Source organism: Dromiciops gliroides, chromosome 4 (assembly GCF_019393635.1).
Source record: "Dromiciops gliroides isolate mDroGli1 chromosome 4, mDroGli1.pri, whole genome shotgun sequence".
Classification (NCBI taxonomy): Eukaryota; Metazoa; Chordata; class Mammalia; order Microbiotheria; family Microbiotheriidae; genus Dromiciops; species Dromiciops gliroides.
The window spans coordinates 165,853,281-165,874,850 of record NC_057864.1 but is presented as its reverse complement, the minus strand read 5'-3'; the positions used below and the strand labels follow the sequence as shown (position 1 = coordinate 165,874,850).

The 21,570-nt window shown below is 36.0% G+C and overlaps 1 protein-coding gene across 1 annotated transcript in view; it reads left to right on the top strand.

The window, feature by feature from the left end:
* The window catches only part of BRIP1 (BRCA1 interacting helicase 1), a 222,898-nt gene extending 201,566 nt beyond the window's left edge, over positions 1-21,332 (top strand). The window contains 4 exon segments of the mRNA XM_043999497.1: positions 5,897-6,009; positions 8,723-8,805; positions 14,712-15,044; positions 17,384-21,332. Coding sequence (XP_043855432.1) covers positions 5,897-6,009; positions 8,723-8,805; positions 14,712-15,044; positions 17,384-18,180 — 1,326 coding nt within the window. The 3' untranslated portion in view covers positions 18,181-21,332.
* The last annotated feature ends 238 nt before the right edge of the window (positions 21,333-21,570 follow it).

Sequence of the window (21,570 nt, the reverse complement as noted above, 5' to 3'; positions counted from 1 at the left end):
ATTTTTTTCATTACTTTAAAATATTTCTTTTTGAGATAGTCTTCATGAGTTACTGTAGCCAAAAACCAAATCAAAACAAAACTTACCTCTTGGCCAGTCTACTAAGGAACCTCGCGCTTTAGTTAGACTGCTTTGTCACCACCCCAATCACTAACCCTTTTCCAGAGTCAGTGGGCCTATTAGAGAGTGTGCTCTACTGACATAGCCTTTGAGAACCCAGACAGAGGTTTCTCCACTCCAACATGGGGTTTAATGGAGTCTGATTTACAAAAAGGTATTTGAAAATGTTCAAGAAGCAGAATATAGTCAGTTAGGAACAGGGGATTATAGTCTAAAGTAAAAGGAAAGACTGGGAAAATGTAAATTCCCATTATTTGTTCCAGCAACTGCTATATAATCTCTGGCTACTTTATAATCATATACTTTAAGCATTAACATTGATTAAAGGTAAAGTGACTTACGTATAGTAGTGTCATACCTAGTCCATCAGAATGGCAGGAACCTTTGAAAACCCTTAAGCTACCATTGGCCAAAGGCCTATTGATACCAGATTCCTGCAAGAAAAATCTCATTTGAGAAACCACCTAAATTACATTGTAAGATGAAATTAGGGAATGTCTTCAAAACAACTGAAATTCAACATATGAGATTTTGCAAATGCAGTAGAATTTTTCCTAAACTCATACATAACACACACACACTCATACACATATAGTCTCTAATCTCTTAACATTCCCATATTGCTTTATTGCTGAGTACTCATTCATGTATATTCTCTATTTTATATGTAGTTTAGAGATTTGTTTTGTTTTGTTTTCTAAAGCACCTTATCATTTAGCATTTGCACGGTATTGCATGGAAGCTCTCAATAGCACTTAAGGGGACATGTTTCTTCATTGAGCAGTTGACTTGTGACTACACAAATTTTAGATCTATGAAATCAAAGTAAATTGATTTTCTAGTTACAAAGTTTGAACTGGGAAATTTGACAGACTGTTTTTAAAGGGCATAAGAATATAATATAACATTTCTTGCCCAAATTCAAGTTGAAAGTTACCTGTCAGAAGCAGTTAGGAGCCTTCTGTTTTCTCTCTTGAAGCATGTTCTTTTGGTTGTCAGTTTAAAAAGGTTAATACTGTGCCAAAGAACATTGACGTTCTTTTCTTTTTTCTTTAGTAGTTTTGTGTCTTATTAAAAACAATTGATTCCAGTGATTCACATCAAAACTGGAAAAATTTTGCAAGGAAGCAATTCTTTTGCATCTATAATTAGTCTGATTTTGGGGGATGATCCGGTGTGATAAGCAAGGTCTGTATCTTCAGGCAGCCATGGTTTTACTCAGAGGTTGCTTGTGGGTAAACATAGTATCTGTAATGAGCTGTTATTAATATTATTAATATTGTCATTATTAATCAATATTTTGTGTGGCATTTTGACATTAAAAACTTTCTAGTTATTTTAACTTTGTGACCTTTCTGACACTTATTTGCAGGAGTAATAATTCTTCCTATTTTAAAAATAGAGAAAGTAAGGCACATCATTGTTCACTCACTTGTCCTGGATTTAATATCTTCATTACTTGACCTTCCCCTATATAACAACAACAACAGTAATAATAACTAGCACTCATATAGCATTTTAAGGTTTGCATAATGTTTACATATGCTATTTTATTTGATTCTCACAACAGTCTTGTGAGATAGGTGCTATTATTGTCACCATTTTACAGATGAAGAGGAAACTGAGACAGATGGAGGTTAAGTGATTGGCCTAGGGACACACAACTAGTAAGTAGCTGAGGCTGAATTTGAACTCAGGTCTGCCTGACTCCAGGTTCAGCATTCTGTGCACTGTGTACTACTTAGTTATGACTGAGTTCACTTAGCCACACAGTCACTTTTCTTCACTCCACTTAAATAAAACAAACATTAAGCACCTACTTTCACCACCAAAATCTAACTTTGTGAGAAAAAACAAGATAGCATCTTTGTTTACTTCACAATACTTGTCACCTCATTTGTGGAGGTCACTATGTCTAATTATAATCTGAATCCTTTGCTGTCACTGACTTAACAGTGACATTCATGCTCTTCATGTCCATCCCTATTGTAAGACCCAGCAAATTGGATCTCCAGGAATGAACCAATCCCATTACCACACAAAATTATTAAAATATACATATATATATATATATATATATATATATATATATATATATATATATATATATATATATATAGAGAGAGAGAGAGAGAGAGAGAGAGAGATTGAGATTTGCATAAGTATATAAGTTACCCCCTTGGCACTTAGTCTTCATTGCTGTTTTACTCATTGATTTGAGGCAGCTAGGTGGTTTCAAGGATAGAGCACTGGCCCTAGAGTCAGGAGGACATGTATTCAAATCTGGCCTCATACACTTGACACTTAGTAGCTATGTGACCCTGGGCAAGTCATTTAACCCTGATTGCCTAAAACATCTGAGTTCGTCTCCATTTGTCCTGATGTATATCTTGCCACTGAACTCAGATGGCTCTGGAGGAGAGAGTGAGTTTAGTGACCTTGCACAGCCCTCCCTCACTTAAATCCAATTCACTGCAAGTTATGACAATACCTCCCCGATGTCATGGTCCTCTTCGAGAATGAAGGATAAATAACAACAAAAACAACTCATTGATTTATGTTTTTTTGAGGGGGTAGGGCAATGGGGGTTAAGCGACTTGCCCATGGTTACACAGCTAGTAAGTGTCAAGTGTCTGAGGTTGGATTTGAACTCAGGTCCTCCTGAATCCAGGGCCAGTGCTTTATCTACTGCACCACCTTGCTGCCCGGATTTATATATTTTTTATCTCACCAACTAGATTGTAAGTCTTTTAAAGGCAAAGTAACTTACATCTTTTTTTTTTTTTTCAGGGCAATGAGGGTTAAGTGACTTGCTCAGGGTCACACAGCAGTAACTTACATCTTAATTCACTTGCTCATTGATAGAATCCTGGGAATTATAGTGGTTCATTTAAAATAAATTCCATTGCATGGAGTTTAAATGAACACCCCTGCATTACAAATTTAGTTACTTGAGTTTAATCTATCCAAACATTTTTTTAAATGTTGCAAGTACTAGCTGTGTTTGGGGCATCTAGGTGGTACAGTAGATTGAATACTAGGTCTGAGAATCTGAAGTCAGAAAGATAAGAATTCAAATCTGACCTCAGACACTTTCTAGCTGTGTGACTCTGGGCAAGTCATTTAACCCTATTTGCCTCAGTTTGTTCATCTGTAAAATGAGCTGAAGCCTTAAGGAAATGGCAAATCACAATACCTTTGCCAAGAAAATCCCAAATGGGGTCAGGAAGAGTGGGACCCAACTGAAATCAACTGAACAACAAACAACAACAACTAGATAGGTTCCTCCTTACATTACTAATTTTGTCTGTTAATATTTAAAACCTAACTACAAATTAATCATGTTTGTGTTTGGGCCTGCATCTAAAAAATTTCAGTTTTGCTATTTTATTTAAGTGAGGCAAGCAATTATAGTAACTTCTTCTATAACTTTCACCTAGAGTTCATTACTATATTGCATGGATAACATGTGAAAACTGAATGAATTTATCCCATAAAATTATCTCAATTTGTAATTTAAACATTACATTTGACAACTTTTCAAATATGCCATGTAGACCTAAATTGAATTATCACTCCTGCAGACCCAATGTGGGCTCGTAGATTGTGACTTAGTGTAACTTATTGTAAATTATTATTTACTACTAACAGTTAAATCTGTATTAAGGAGTTTTCTTATTGTATATAGAATTTTTCATCAGTTTAAATGGAATAGTCTAAGTCAGGTGGAAAAGGCACAATTCTTTATTTCTTTATGGCTATGGCTTTGTATGTTTCATAGTCCACAAAACCCTATATCACAAGTTATTTTGTTAGCTGAGGCTTGTACTGATCTGGAAGGAACACAGTACTTGGCACATAGTAAGTGCTTAATAAATGCTTATTGAATTGAAAATCAAAGTAGAGTATTGTGCAATATTTAGATGATGCCTGTGTCCATTTCAGATATGTAGTATGCCATATGTTCTGATCAGATATTACTTTTCCTCTTAGTAGTGAAACCAATTCTGCTTGAATTTCATAGTGTCTTTGTTTAAATCACTTCTCCTTCCCTCAAAGCATTCAGTGTATATATTACCAATGATTTATTGCAGTTGCATTCTTTGCCTTTTTCTTATTAGATTGCCTTGTTATTCTAGTGTGGAAAAACACATCTCTCTAAAATGTGGTTGATTTTTCATCTGGGTTCAGTCTGCCTGGGTGCCACAGTGACCCTACAATGTTTACAGACCAAGCAGATATTTGTTATGGAGGCTTATAATTGGCATCTTGTTGAAGGTCAGGGCAGCTTGCAGAGCAAGCTTGGAGAACCCATCTTCTGTAGCCAATAAAAAAAGTTTCATAATATCTTATGCCTTGTAACAAATCCAACTCCTCTTTTCTTGGGGTTGTAAGAGTCTAATTATTTAGTTTAATTTTCATTTGCAGGATCTTCCCCTTTTAGGGGCCAATAAACCCCTGAAATGAACAATTTATATCTCCTAGCTTGACCTTTAGGGCTGGGCCAAGCTGTGTCCTTCACATCATTCTTTCCCCACTCCCACCATGAGGTCATTCTAGGCCAATCCTGGGAGTTATGTCAAGTGTTTGGAGCTAAGCCTGCCTCAGGCCAGTCTAGTTATTCTAGCTAGGGATTGGAATGAGATGAGATACTTGTAGCCCATATAATATTTAACAAAGGATGTTCACTCAGCAATAGTATGGAAAGGATACTCAGCAAGAATACGGAATAAGTTCATTTGTACACAGCTCCCTTTCTCCCCCACCTTTTAGGCCATGTCCTCACAGGGGAACATCCAACCAGAGCAGACTCTCAGCAGTGGGGAATCCATCAAGTTTGAGTTTTGATTACTTGTGTGTTGGGTTTTTATGAGTTAGATGACAGGGAAATTGTCAATAAATTGTTGTTCAAACCTAATTCCCCTGGACTAAGCTATCTTAAGAACGATTCAATTTGCCTTTTAAGGAAACTTAGGGCATGAATAAATTGCCAGGTGTCTGTGGAGCCTATTTTTTTTGGTTATTACTCCTACTATTGCATAGTAAATTTGAAGAGAAACATTTCCATGTTATTCTTAATTAAAATTAAGGGAAAAAATCCTCTAAGAAAGCATAGGTATGTCACTGTCTTTAGATACATTTGAAGAGAATAATAATTAGAGATACCATTCTTAGAATAGATGTTTCATGCTTTTTTAAGGCCACTTTTTATTTTCTTACATTTGAATTCCTGAAAGGATGGGTGATTTATTACAGATTTTTAAAAGTACTGCCAGTCACAATTTCTCATTTAGAATGCAGTCCAACAAATCCTGATCATGCAAAATGTTCTGTGATAATAACAAAATGAATAAGATGTTGTTTTTGACTGCTGAGAGCATATAATCTTTTTAGAGAGGCAGAATATGCAAAAAGAAAACAAAAAAAATCACTTAGGATAGTGTATTTATAACAATGGTGGTTTTTTAAAAAAAGTTCACATTTAAGGGGTTGATACATTTTTAGGGCAGATGAACTGGGAAACTTTGGTGTCCCTGAGATACAGTGCAGTGTTTTAATATATTACTTTTCACTGATTGACATTTATAACATTAAAAAAGGGTGGATAGCTGGATCTAAATTATGAGATACATGCCCATAATAAGACCCTGAGAAAACTAGAAATTATACCTACCAATTTAAAGACTAACCGGTTTATTTATCCCTTTTAGCCTTTTTTACAAAGTAAAACAAAGTAATAATGAAATAACAACAACATATGCTATCCTACCTTTAGGTTGAATTAAAGAGAAAATACAATGACCAGCATTCAAAAGACAGAGGTCTTTTACCTGGCCGCCAGTGGTATGAAATTCAAGCTTATAGGGCCCTGAACCAGGCACTCGGCAGGTAAGTGGGATTATGAAATATAAGGTATATAATGATGAACTATCTATCACTAAGACTATTTTGAAAACTAGTCATATTGCTCTGCACCTTATAATAAATAGATACAATAAAACCTTAATATCTTAGAACCCAATTAATATTTTGTAGTATAAAAGTTTTAGAAAGCTGACATTACTGGAAAAAAAACAAAGTCAGTAACAAAGTCAGTAAAAATATTCATTAAGCACTTCATATGTGCCAGGCTCTAGAGTCAGCACTAGGGATACAAAGAAAGGTAAAACCATAGTCTCTGCCCTCAAGGAACTCACATTCTAATGGGAACAACAATGTACAAAGCATACAAAATATATACAGTGTAACTGGAAGCTAAACTCAGCAGAGAAGGCTCTGGCATTGGCGGGAGTGGTGGTGAGGGAGATGGGAATCAAAAAAAGCTTTGTGCAGAAGGTAGCATTGTAGCCGAGTCTTGAAGGAAACCATGGCACAGAGGAGGGAGAGAATTCAAGGCAGAGGGGATAGCCAGTGAAAATGTGTAGAGCTGGGAGCTGGAGAGTTGTTTGAGAATAATAGCAAGAAGGCCACTGTCACTGGATATTGAGTACATGGAAAAGAATAAAGTGTGAGAAGATTAGAAAGGGGGGAAGGAGCCAATTTGTGAAGGGCTTTACATAGAAGATTTTCTATTTAATTTTGGAGGTAATGGACCTACAGAAATTTGAATCCAAGAAAGGGGAAGGTGCCATGGTCAGATGCGTATTCTAAGAAAATCACCTTGCCAGTTAAGTAGAGAGAGAATGACTTAAGGTGGGGAGAGACAAACCAATAGTGCTGAATAGTCCAGGAGAGTAATGGCTGAATGATCAGACAAAAGGAGTCATACTTTAAATAGGTTGTAGAGGCAGAAACAGCAAGACTTGGCACCAGATTGGTTATGTAGAGTCTGGGTGACCAGGAGGATGGTATCTCTCTCCACCCCCCCCCCCTCACCCCCCAGTAATGTTAATGTGTGGTATTTGAGGGGCAAATTCAAAAAACATTCAGTGAAGCTACAGAAAGTACATTGGTTGGTCAGACCAAGCAAGGAGCTATAAAAAATGAGTCCTGACAGTACCAGATCACAGGAGATGGTTATGGAAGGGGCAGAAAAATGGCAGGTGGAGTAGGAACATGTTGGCAGGGTTTTCTAGAAAAGCTACAAGAGGGAAACAAGTAGCAAGGAGAGAAAAAAAGTGGCCAGGAAAAATCTTAGGGAGGATAGAAGAAATTCTTTGATTTAATAAGTAATTTTATATAAAAATAACAATATCATATGGTCTACAAAGTTGATCAGCTATACATTTAAAAAAATATATACTTAAAAGGATGAAGCTATTTCTTTTAAAAATATACATTAAAATATAACAAAAATACACATACATAAAAATATATTCGAAAATATATCTTGGGATTTGTTTAGGTGCAACCCAGTCTTCTATGCCATCTATATATGTAGCATTAGCATTACATAATAAGAATTGATGTTCAGGAGCATAACCTTGAGAACTTACGGTTGGCAAAATGCTGAGTCATCAGAAAAGAAAGATCAATTAACATTCAGTGCACAGTACTTTTTAAGGAAGGAAAGTATACTAGTATATTTACCATAATCTTTTAGGAAGGGTTGAAATTTGTTTTTAAAAAAGGATTTGTATTGTTTAAAGGATTAACCAATGTTATATCATAAAGTTCTTTTAGATCATTCCTTTCCTGGAACAATTTTCTGCTCAATCAAAATGTTGCCATGTAAAATTAGGCCAAACTTCATTTTCCTATTAGAGGTTAAAATAAAACTGATTTTAATGCTACAATAATCAGGAATTGTTTTAAAATTTTACATTTTATATTCTATACAAGTATAGTAATTGAAGAAAAAACAGAAATATACAGAATAAACATAAAACATCAAAATTATTCAAAGTAAAGAAGTCTAGTTAAGGAACGACTACTCTCATGACCTTGGACTGAATCACAGAGATGATTGACTTCAACCTTTACCTGAACACCAATCTTCTCTACCATATCTCTAATAAGTAGTGATCCAACAACTTCTTGAAAATCTCCATCCCACTATATGACACTCACAGTTAGGCTAATCACCTTCTTGCTGGCTAAACCAAGATTTTAGATTTTTCACAGCATTCTGGCTGGCTCATCTTGGCCTCTCTAGAAACTTCAGGTTCATGTTCTGTAAAGCATGTTGAAAGAGGGGTTTCTGCAGTCTCCACCATCTCTAGACCTAGAAACCCATAATTTTATGACCGACAGACAGGCAGGCTAGACTTCATGTAAACATAAATATTATTTAAAATAATTTACATAAATATACAGATTTTTTTTTAAATTGTGGAATTGAAGAGTGTAGTTTTGTAGGGAAAAAATCCCTAATAATTTCATTCTCTTGTATGCAAAGAAACTTTCACTTATCTTAGTGATGATATCAGGAACTGCCAGAATAAGCAGATTTGTTTTGTTTTGTTTTTAAAATAAGTTTATCTGATAACTATCTTTCTGGGTAACTTTTACATCCCTCTCCTAATATTCAGTTTCCATTATAGGGATATGTAATTGACAAGTTCAGACCATCTCCATGCTTCTAGTTACTGAACTAAAATTTTTATTTTGTTTCATCATATAATTTAACTTAAATATTTTCTTTTTCACCATTTTCTTATAGGTGTATTCGGCATAAAAATGATTGGGGAGCTCTTATTTTAGTTGATGATCGGTTTAGGAGCAACCCAGATCGATATATAGCTGGTAAGATGCTCAGTTGACAGTATAATGGAATTAATAATAATCTTTGTTATTTAGTGGTATCTATTTAAACAAACATTTCTTGGGGTTGGAAATCCCAGATCAAATATAAAAATGTTATATATTTTGTTTTAAAATTCAGTCTTTTAAGCATCATCTATTTTTGAAAACATCTTTGTGAAGAAACTATTAACTACTCTTCAGTACACCTTAAGTCAAGTCATCCCTCTGCAGCTTTTCAGGATCTGAGATTTGATAAACTTATAGGGGACTGATAGGTCCCAAACTGGTGAGTTTTCCCTACAATTGAGGCTTGCTTCTTTAAGTGACAAAACTTTTTCTATTTTAAATATTTTTATGGAACTGTTTCTTAGATATATTACATCCTTTGCAAACTTCTTAAACACAGTATACTAAACATAATTTAACCTTTTTTTAAATGACTCAGGTCTAACCTTAGGCCAGTCCAGCAATTTAGACTCCAGGGTTAAAATGCAATGAGGCATACTCATGGAGCATAAAATGCAACAAAAACAATTTTTGTAATCACACACAATTAAAAGCATACAACCTTTAATTAAAAAGGATATAAAAATGCTATTCTCCTCAGTGTACACAGTCACTGGGTCAGGAAGCCAGGAAGAAGGTCCTTTCAAACAGTTGGAGCTCAGGGATACCTCCAAAACAATTCCTCCCTGGACTAGGCCTCTTTTAAAAGTCAGGAAGTAAAGAAGCATATTGGGTACCCCATTAAGTTACCAGCCAAAAGCTATGCCCTAGATACAGGCCATTGATGGGTCAGAGCTTCCAAAGCAGAAGAAAAGTAAGATGAAAGAGGAGAAAGGGAAAAGTAGGGGAAGAGACTGAGACTGAATGAAGGCAGAAGCCTCAGCAGCCCCTCCTTTGTCGTGGCCCCCAATGTCTTACACTTGGGGCTCTCAGAAAACACAGTTCCTACCACAATTGTAAACATCAGTTATTATGATTTGCTGAGATATCGGAGGCCTTCTGAAGTTACCGAGAAATATTGACCATTACAGGCCGTTATCATGTCTTTTAGTTCTTAAATATACTTATGTGCTGTCAAACTGTTAGCTGTCACTTCTTACTGTTGATACTGTGCCTGCTTCTACCACCTTCTCCTCCTAATTTGCCTAATCTACTTATGGGATAGGAAACAGATAAAAGGATCTGTTAAAATTGTGTATAAAACAAGTAATGATCTGAGGGGTCTTTGGATAAAATACATGGGCACAGACTGTGACATATTTTGTCTGCTCAAGGAAGATTTGTGCTCTTTTCTGTGATTTACAGTACATTCTGGATAATAAAGTTGCAAGGTGGCCTCTGGCTAAGTGACGTATAACTATACTTTAAAAAGAAAAAAAAGGTGCTATATATGAACAGGAGGCGGGGTGTAGTTGAATGGAAGACAAGGTTTGTTTGGTTGGTTGTGGGTTATTTTTTTGGAGAATAGGGGCTACACAGGAGCAGATAGGTGGTACAGTGACTCAAGAGGCAGGAAGACCTAAGTCCATATGTGGCCTCAGACACTTACTAGCTCTGTGACCCTGGGCAAGTAACTTAATCCCAATTGCCTCCCCACCTTGCCCAGTAGAGCTGCATGGTAGAGAAAGTAGATAATTTGTGTTTTTGCTTTAGTTCAGGTTATTAAATTCATCTTCCCAATGTACTACCCACATAATCTCATTCAACTTAATGCTAAAAAGATACAAGTAGAGGGGCAGCTAGATGGCACAGTGGATAGAGCACCAGCCCTGGAGTCAGGAGTACCTGAGTTCAAATCTGGCCTCAGACACTTAACACTTACTAGCTGTGTGACCCTGGGCAAGTCACTTAACCCCAATTGCCTCACTTAAAAAAAAAAAAAAGATACAAGTAGAGTATGAACAAGGATGAGGGAAATACTTTGGTACTTAATAAATTTGGTACTTAATTAATTTTGGTACTTTATTGCCATTAAAACTTAAAATTTCACTTTAGACTTATTCTGTTATTGTTATCAAGATACCAAGTTTTAAGCTTATTTCATATTTGTAATTGTAAGTGTAGACCTAAATTTTTCTTTTTCCACACATCAGTCATTATTTTTGTTGTTGTTCAGTCATTTAGTCTTGTCCAATTCTACATAGACATTTTCATTGGGGTTTTCTTGGCAAAGATACTGGAGTAATTTACATTTCCTTCTCCAGCTCATTTGACAGATGAGGAAACTGAGACAAACAGAGTTATGTGACTTGCCCAGGGTCACACAGCTAGTAAGTATATGAAGCTAGATTTGAACTCAGATCTTCCTGACCCCAAGCCTGGTGTTCTATCCACTGCATCACCTAGCTGCCCAACATCAGTCATATTATTCAGTCAGTTTTTGGTTGTGTCTGACGCTTCATGACTCCATTTGGGGTTTTCTTGGCAGAGATGTTGGAGTGTGACTTGCCATTTTCTTCTCCAGCTCATTTTACAGTTGAGTAAATGGAGGCAAACAGGGTCACATCACTAGTTAGCTAGTCTGAGGCTGGATTTGAATTCATGAAGATGAGTCTTCCTGACTCTAGGCCCAGTGTGCTATATAAACTTCGCCACTTAGTTGCCCCCAAACATCAGTCATAGAATGTTAAAAAATGTTTATTGTTATCTCCTTTCAAATCATTCATTTTCAGATATAACCCTTTCCAAATATAATCCATTTCTAATATAACTCAAAAATATAACCACCCCACCCCAAGGGCCTTCCATTGTAACAAAGATTTGAAAAAAGAAAAAAGGGAAAAAAGTTCAACAAAATCAGCCAATATCAACCCCATCTGATAGTATATACAGGATATTCTCCACCCATAGTCCTGTCCCTGACCTCTGTAGGAAAGAGACAGAGGTGTCTTTTCTTGACTTTTCCATGATCCCAAGTATGGTCATCTAATTGCACAGATCTCAATTTAATTTTATTAGTCTTTCTGCTTACATTGTCATAGTTGTGTTTTCCTGATTTTTCTTACTTCACTCTGAATCAGTTCAAATAAGTCTTAACAACTCTCTCTGAATTCTTCATATTCATTGCTTCTCACAGTAAAATAATTCATTACATTCATGTGCTACAATTTGTTTAACTAGTCCCCAGTCAATGGAGACCTACTTTATTTCTAGTACCATAAAAGTGCTACAATGGATATTTTGGTAAATATGAAGATTTCATTTCTGTTTGACCTCCTTGGAAGTACATGCCTAGCAGTAGAATCTCTGGGTCAAAGGACATTCAGATCACTTTTTTTCAAAAAAAACATAATTCTAATTGCTTTCCGATATGGTTGGACAGGCATACAGGTCTACCAACAGTGTAATCAGAGTATTTTTAATAAACATTCAGATTGACAAAAAAATTTAACTATCAATATTAAAGTTGAATTTTTTTTGTATTAGGTTGTTGCCAGCGATGATTTAAAAAGCAATAGCTTTTAATTTAGGGCTGAGGAATATATAACTAAAGGCAGATAAATAGCTGTTAAATACCAATATCTCGTCAGCAGGTGGAGCTCAGATTCTTTCATATTTGTAATAGTAAACAAGAGCTTTATACAAAGCAGAAGACCAGCTCTGCTCATAGAAAGCTAGAACTGAAGAAACACCTTTAATATTCAAATACATTTAAGTTGGAAGAACTTAAAATGTTTCTGCATTGCAATTCTTTCCGTAAGGAAAAACATAAACTATACAGAAAGGAAACTCATTGTTAGCCTTGCAAATTTCTTTATTTAAAATTCAAGATCAACTTAAGTTTTTAGCACATGGCTTAGGTTTTTCATAAGGAAAATTGAATTGCAACATTTTATATTATCTCTGAAAATATTTTTTTAACCTTTCTCAGACAGAGAAAGCCTATTGAAAAACTTTCAGATGTTAATAGGGTTATACATGCACAGATTGAGAGCTCTCAGGGATCTGAGAGGTCCTCTAGTCCAACATTCCCTAGCCCTGCTGCTTTTTACAGATGAGGAAACTGATGCTAAAAGGTTATTATTTACTCAAGGTAGCACAAATGATAATGACTAACAGATTTCTAGTGTAGTAGGCAGGGGGCAGCTAGGTGGCACAGTGGATAGAGCACCAGCCCTGGAGTCAGGAGGACCTGAGTTCAAATCCAGATTCAGACACTTGACACGTACTAGCTATGTGACCTTGGGCAAGTCACTTAACCCTCATTGCCCACCCCACCCCCCAAAATTGAATTTCTAGTGTAGTAGGCAGAACTGGAGATTTACTTTTCTACTGTGTAACACCATCTTTGTTTTCTTTCATTTTTCAGGAATGCCAGCATGGTGATAATAATAATAATAATAGCTAGCATTTATATAGTGCTTACTGTGTGCTAAAGGCAGCTAGGTGGTACAGTGGACTTGGAGTTGAGATCTGAGTTCAAATGCAGCCTCAGACACTTACAGGCTGTGTGACTCTGGGCAAGTCACTTATCCCCTATTTGCCTCAGTTCCTCATCTGTAAAAATAGGTACACATTGGAGAAGGAAATTGTAAACCACCCTAGTGTCTTTGCCAAGAAAACCCCATGAACAAAAGTCCATAGGATCACATAGAGTCAGACATAACTGAATAACCAAACAACACCTATGTGCTAGATACTGTTAAGCACTTTATAAAACGCTATCTCATTTGATCTTCATAGCAACCCTGTGAAGTGGGTACTATTATCAACCCCATTTTACAGTTGAGGAAATTGAAGCAAACAGAGGTTAAGTGATTTACCTGGGGTCACACAACTATTAAGTGTCTCAGGCCAGATTTGACCTCAGATCTTTCTGGCTCTGGAGCCAGCACTTTATTTACTGAGCCACCTCGCTTCCATGAAACACATTCTGTATCCTGGCTAATTGATGTCCGAGTTCAATTTTCATAGCACATTAAGCATTGATAGAAAAGCTAAAGCAAGAAAAAAGTCGAAGGAAAATTTGAAGCCCAAGGACATGGAATAATATATAGGTAGACCATCTTTTAGTAATATTGGTTTAATATTCCCCTGGATTTTCAAAAGAATCACCCTGAAACCAGTATTGCTGCCCTTTTTACAAATCCTAGCAGCCAATTCTATGTGAAACATCACCTTGTTAAACCTTTCTTGTGAAAATCTGCATCCAGGTTTATTGCAGGGATTTGCTTATAGCACTGGCCAAATTCTCCCCAAACTAACCAAACTCAGCAGAAATTTTTGATATAAAATGGTTGGTCCATAAAGCTATGTTAATTTTGACATTCCTACAGAATTATTAAGGTGTCCAATTGTATTTGGAAGAAAATTAGTGACAAAACTAATGAAAATATGGAATCTTGGGTTGATCTCTATGAATAAGATAGGTGATACAATGGATATAGTATTGGACTTAGATATAGCAAGTCCTAAGTTCAAATCCTGCTTCAACTACTTAGTAACTACATGATTCTGGATAATTCACAACTTATCCCAGCCTCAGTTTCCTCATATATACAATGGAGATTATCATAACACTTGTTTTACAGGGTTTATATGAGGATAAAATGAAATAGCACATGTAAAATGTTTTGTAAACATTAAATCACTATATAAATGTTCATTATCATGAATAGCAACAGCAACAACAACAATAATAGTAAACTGAATTTATTTACTTGGAGTGGGAGACATTGTTGGCCTCCTCCCTCCCTCTCTCCACTCTCAGTTTCTCTATGTAATATGAAGCAACCTTTATCTGTATAATAAATAAAACATTTTGAATTTCTATGAAGCAAAACATGCTATTTTAAAAGAATTGAGAGTTCATTTCATATTCTTTCTGAAAGTATAATCAAGGCATCTAAATAATTTGATATTGTAACATGGTTATCCTACCTGGGTTTGCTTTTTCCTAGGACTTTCCAAATGGGTTCGTCAACAGATTAAGCACCATGCAACCTTTGAAAGTGCACTGGAATCCTTGGCTGCATTTTCTAAAAAGCATCAAAAAGTCATTGATGTGTCATCCCCAAATAGTAATGAGTTTGTACAAGAAGTGGCCTGTTTAAAGGATGAGTCCTCGACATCTTTATTGGAATCAACAATTCACCTGTCACAGAATGTTCTTGAAGAAGATGAAAGGAAACCTTTTGTCCAGGAACTTCAAGCTCCTGCAACGATGGCTATGGAGTTCAATCTACATAATCACCCAAGTGATCATCATCACATAATCACAGCCAAGAGTAAAAGTATGTGTCATGGAGGAATCACAGCATTAGAGCTTGGAGCTCACCTAGTCTAACTCTTTCTTTTGTGTGTGTGTGTGTGTGTGTGTGTGTGTGTGTGTGTGTGGCAATTGGGGTTAAGTGACTTGCCCAGGGTCACACAGTTAGTAAGTGTCAAACGTCTGAGGCTGGATTTGAAGTCAGGTACTCTTGACTCCAGGGCGGGTGCTCTATCCACTGTGCCACCTAGCTGCCCCTCTTTCATTTTATAAATCAAAAAACTGAGGCCCTGAGAGATTAAGAGTCTTGCCTTAAGGTCACACAGCTAGTACCTGATAGAGTCAAGAGTCAAATCAAGTCTTCTAACCCTGAGTCCAAGAGTTTTTTACACTCTAGAACACTGCTAATTCTTAAGAGAAGCATCTATTTCATATTAATAAGAGAGTGGCTGATTAGACAGCAGCTTATCTAAAAAAAGATACAAGGATTTTAGTGGACTGCAAGTTTATTATAAATCATTAGTGTAAAATTATATGCCACACCTCACCAAAATGTGATGTAGGGCCTCAGAACAAAGAGATGATCATTGCATTGTCCTCTGCCCTGGTCAGACCATAGCTGTAGTATTGTGTTCAATTATCAGTGTCACAGTTTAGGAAGGATATTAGATAAACTAGAGAGTATCTAGAGAAGAGTAAACAGGACATTAAAGGATCTTGAGTGCCCTTATTATCTGAGGATCAATTGAAGGCACTGGAGATGCTTAGCCTGGAAAGAGAAGACTCAGAATTTGAGAACTATTTTCAAGTATTTGAAGGGCTCTCATGTGAAAAAGGGATTGGACTTATTCCATTGGATCCCAGAGTTCAGAAACAGGAATTGTGGGTAGATATTGTAAAGAAACAAATTCAGACTTGATATCAGGAAAAAGAAAACTTCCTAGCAATTAGAGTTGTTCACAAGTGGAATGGCCTACCAAAGGAGATAATGGGCAGTGCTTTATTAGAGATCATCAGACTGAGGCTGAATGACTTATTGGGTATGATCTGGGGGAGTGGGAGGTGAGGAAGATTCATTTCTGGGTACGGTTAGACTAGATAACCACTGAGATCTCTACCAACTCTAAAATTCTGTGATACAAAGAATCTGAGTTGTTATTTGTTCCATTTGCCAAAAATAATACCTTAAAGTCATTAAGTAAAAAAAAAACAAAACAAAAACTGGGACTTATCATTGGAAGCATGTTCTGTATCGTGGTTCTTAACCGATGTTCTTAAGTCCTTCCCTTCTGTCCTTCCTTTCCATTGCCACTACAACTACCCCATTTTAGGCCCTTGGTACCCTTTGCCCAGACTATAGCAGTAGCCTCCTACCTAGTCTTTTATCCATCCTTCCCATCGTACCTAAGTAATCTTCCTACTTTGATCACTTAACTCTTTAAAGAAGTCTTCAGGGACTACCCATTATCTTCCAAATATAGTGTATCGCTCTTCCCAACATTCAAAGACTTCTATAATTTGGCTCCAACCTGCCTTTCCACCTTGAAGTTATCATATCCTTTATGTATTCTGTATTTCAGCCAAACTATACTGTTTAATCTACCTGCCTTCTCCTGTCTTTGTGCCTTTACTCTATACACAGGAGGAGTACTTCCTCTCCCCACTCTCCACCATTTCTGTCTATTGAAGCACTTCTCTTCCTTCAGGATTTTTCTTCCTCCTTGAAGCCTTCCCTGATCTTTCCTTCTTCAAATTTCTCATAACACTTTATGTGGTGAACAGTTTAGTATATTGGAAAGAACACTGAACTTCTAGTCATAGGACTTGAGTTTAAATCTCAGCTTTGCCACTTACTATGTATATGACCTTGGAAAAGTCACTTAGCCTCTGGGCCACTGTTTCTTCCTCTGAAAAGTGAAAGGATTGGACTAGATAATCTTTAAGGTGCTTTCCAGCTTAAATTTTATGATTCTATTTATCTCTACTTTGGGCATCCCAAATTCTGCCTTGTATTATAGTTATTTGTGTAATCTTTATTTTTGTTAATATAGTTTATTAACAAGCTGTAAATTAGGATATTTATTTTGTACATTTTACTTCTATCCCAAATAGAAAACACTGGATTGTGGTCAGGAGACAGCCCTGACTCTTAAAGTCATAAACTGTGAAATTAGGCAGGTCACTTCCTTTCTCAGGATCTCTATAAGATGAATAGCTGGTCTTTAATGTTATCTGCCTGTGATTTTCCATTTACTATGTAGCTTTTAATTATCTGTGTATAAAATGTGATCATCTTAATATAGTAATGGTCAGTATAAGCAAAGGGAAGAAATTAAAATAATCTTTTTTTCTTAATGTTCATAGATGATTCATTATTATTGGAAGATTCTCCCCAGAAAATGAAGAGGGAAAAAATTTTTATGTCAAGATCCACAAGTCCAACCTTCAGTAAACAAACAGAAAGGAATGGCTGTCCCAAATCTAACTCTATGAAGAAATATTTTACCCCTAAGTCACTGACTTCCACACCTGTGCACAGATTTTCAGAGAACCATGACTTTGATACTTCCCCTTCCAAAAAGGAAAAGAGGGAAAGTACAATTGGTCTGTCTCTCACTAGTAGAGGCCAGTCCTCATCCCTGTCAGGAAACATGCCACTGAGACCAAGCCCCAAATCAGAAACTATCTCTTCGACAGAAAGGACCAATTCTGTTAGTAAAAATGATCCTGCTGAGCTGGTGCTCTTTCCTGAAGAAGCCCTGGATCAAGACATTGACCTGAGTGCTATACATGGAGAAGCTGAATTTTCCAATGTAAACATAGATAATGAAACAATGGAAGAAGATGAATCTATCTATTTCACACCAGAACTTTATGATGACATAGAATCAGATGCAGAGGAAAATGAACAGCTACTTGCAACTGATGGAATAAATCAAAGGACTGAGAATTCAAATTATGTTATAGCAGAAAACCTTTTGGAAATTGATAGTACCCAAAAAATGGGTTCAGATTACACAGATGTGAGGTTGAATAGAATCATGCAAAATGAAGAACGTAAAGTTGAAGACATTAGTAATAATGTAAAGGCAACTAATATACATGAACGGGAGCTGGAAAGAACTCAGGAAATGGAAACCATAGGTAACATCAGCACATAACCACCATGTTGTTTAAGGTTTCTGGACCAAACTTCAGATTAAATGATTACTCTACCTCTGATAAGTGATATAGATGCTTCTAAAAAACAGTAGGCAGCCTCATTTTCAATCTGTTTTCATCACTGTTAAAATAGCATCTGATTTTTATTTATAAACTGTTATTTTCTATTTGAAAGTGCATATTATGCTATTCTCTAGTTTGTTTTTTGAGGTGATGCACACAAAATAGTTTTTTCTAGAAAATCTTTGTTGTCAAAATAGATTCCACATTTAACATGGTAAAAAATAGATGGACTTTCTTAGGTTTCCTCCAATTTTACTTTAGCACTGAAATCTCATAAAATCCCCTCCTCTTATTTCAAATTTACATATAAAGTTCAAAACATACCTCTATCATGGATGTCAGTCCTGATTTACTTGTTAAGTTTTACCACACATCATGTAATAATAATCTAGTATTTCCTAGAGCAGTTCCTTCTCTGTTTAAAGTTCATATCAAATTCTTTTGCCAGCTTGTGATAAATTTAAAATAGCAGTTAAGGTACTGCACATATTTTTAATTGAAATTTATTTTATTATTTTTGTATGATAAGCTGAAATCAATAGAATTTGTTTTGTTTTGTTTTTTAACCAACAGAATTTGTAAACAAACTTCTGTAAAGTCATAGACAGTCAAATGACCTCTTAATTTTCAACCCTAACACATTCAGGCAGGCTGAAAAATGAGCCTAAAGATAAAGGTACAATTGAAATGTGCCCCCTTGTGGCCAGATGAACATAATAGTCTTTTACTTATTGCTGCACTCATTTGCAATAGTCCAAAAATACAGTCCAAAAAAGTCCATGAATGAACATTTATTCCTCATCAAAAATAATTTTTGAAAAATATGGTTTGTTTTATCATCATTCTGAAAACACACTGACTTTTTTCTAGGAAATATTCTTTCACCAGACAGATGCTGATCATAAGATTTAAACTGTGTCATAACCTTAAAGATCATCTGGTCCAGGCCCCCTCATTTTAAAGATGAGGAACTGAAGACTAACAGCCTTAAGTGATCAACACAATACCACACAAGCATTAAGTACTAGAACTGGGATTTAGAACTTTTGGTTCCAAATCTACTGGCTTTTTTCCCACCACTATATCCCACCACAAATGTGCCTTTCAGACCACATTTGTGTTTTCTAATATCTTATAGAACAAGAAACCAGTAGACTTCTTATCAAGTAATAGGAAATTATGCATAACAGTTTTAAACATAGTTTAATTAAAGAGATTTAGTTTTATTGTTCACCAATTAAAGGTTTTGGATTCCCAAAATGATTCCTCTTGATACCCTGTCTTTTCCTTATATTTATCAGTGAACAATTGACTATAAACAATAGATTGAAAGTAATTTTTGTAATCATGGGTTCATAGATCCAATCCAATTCAATTCTGTAATTTTACGGATGAGTACCCTGAGACATAGAAAAGTCAAGTGGCTTGCCCTAGGTCACGTAGGAAGTAAATAGCAGAGATGAGATTTGCACATAGGTCCACTGATTCAAAACCCTGTAACCTTTCTACTCTGCCGAATAATTTAATATATGAAAAGCTTTGAAAAATTCAAGCACAAGTCACTTCTCTTTGAACCTGTTTCCCCATTTGTAAAATGAGGAATTTGAACTCCTTTATCTCTACGGTTTTTTCTAACTGTAACATTCAGTTCAGCAGGCACTTATTAAGTGCTTACTGGGTGCAAAAAATACCATATTCTGATGATGTTCTGCTAGTAATCAATTTGAATTGGATTTTGACAGATTCTTCTTAAAAAACAAATATACTCAAACATAAAATCTACATTAATCCCATCCCAGTCAGAACAGGCCCTATGGTTTGCTATTCTCTTATCCCAATAATTCTGCTTTTGCTCAAAATTTGCTGGATCTCCTCTTCTAGCCTTTGGGCCAGTTTATGAGATACACAAAATCCATCCCATTAAATTAGAAGCAGTGCTCATTCTTGACCCCAAGCAATATTACTTAACTTTAATCACTGATTTCCTTTAACAGCTGATTGAATGTTTTGAGGCTTTTTTCCCCCAAAGGTGAAAATCTGCCATCTTAGACAATATTCAGGTGGATGTGTCCATGGGCTATTAAGGTAGTTCCAAAAGAGGATTTCTAACTACATCTGTAGCAACAAAGATCTTCTGAGAACCATTTTATGTACTGGCCCCTAAAATGACTCTTTTAGCTGGGACAGCAGTCTTTTGGAAATATAATGCAGGTGTCCTTACTGAAAAACAATCACATTGCTTTGTAGTAATGCCTTATAATGATCATAAAGTCATAGAAATTAGAGAGAGAAGGGACTCTGAAAGTCAACTAGTACCAACTCCTTCCTTTACAGAGGAAGAAAGAAAGGCCCAGGGATGTGATCCAGGTTCACTTCCTAGCTGAGCTGGGATGAGAACCCAAGCCAGCTGACCAAGTCCAGTGCTGCATGGAGATCACAATGAAGGGCATTTGTAGCATGCTTGTAAAAATGCCATCACTATTCATAGGGTCCTAGAACTTAGATCCAGAAGAGGCCTTACTACTCTTTGCATGCCCTCACTTATGTATCACTTACTAGATACATGAAATATATGGACTTTCCAAATTGCTAAATTAGTCTCAGATTATTTGGCATTCTGAAGGATTCTCAACTTTCAAATAGAATTACACAGGGTTCCTTTAAAAGTGAACATTTAAAACATGATTTAAATAACAAGAATCTGACTTGCATGCAACTCTAACAAAATAAACATTGAGGAAAGTGAAATAGACTGTGTACAGTGAAAAGAGCACTAAACTTGAAAGTTTTGGTTCCTAAATTCAAATCCCAGTTCTGCTACATAATAACTATATGTGAGTTATCTTCAGATAGGTACCTATCATCTCTGGCCCTCACCTTCATCTATAAAATGAATGGATTGGACAAGATGACCTTTGAGGTGCCTTCCAACACAGATCTAGATCTGTGATCACGCTGGCTTTGCTTAAAGACCTGCTTCTATTTCTTAATAATCAGCCTGTTATTTGGTGTTCCATGTCAAATAAAAGCAACAATCATGAATCTCACTTGGTCCCTATGTATTTTTCATTGCTCTACAATCTGGCAAGTTGTAATAGTTCTTGTGAAATGTAATTAACAAAAAAATTCTAAGTATTGATAAACCATGGAGCTCCTTTATCAGGATACCTCTTGGAGCTATTTCTACTATTTAAGTTGCTGCCCTTTCGGGGCGTGGGGTGGGATGTAGGGGTTGGGGAAGTTAGTTTTTATAGTTTAAGGTACAATTTTTAGGTCTCCAAATGCTTAAATAAGATATCTTATGTGTATGTTACATAAATATCTAT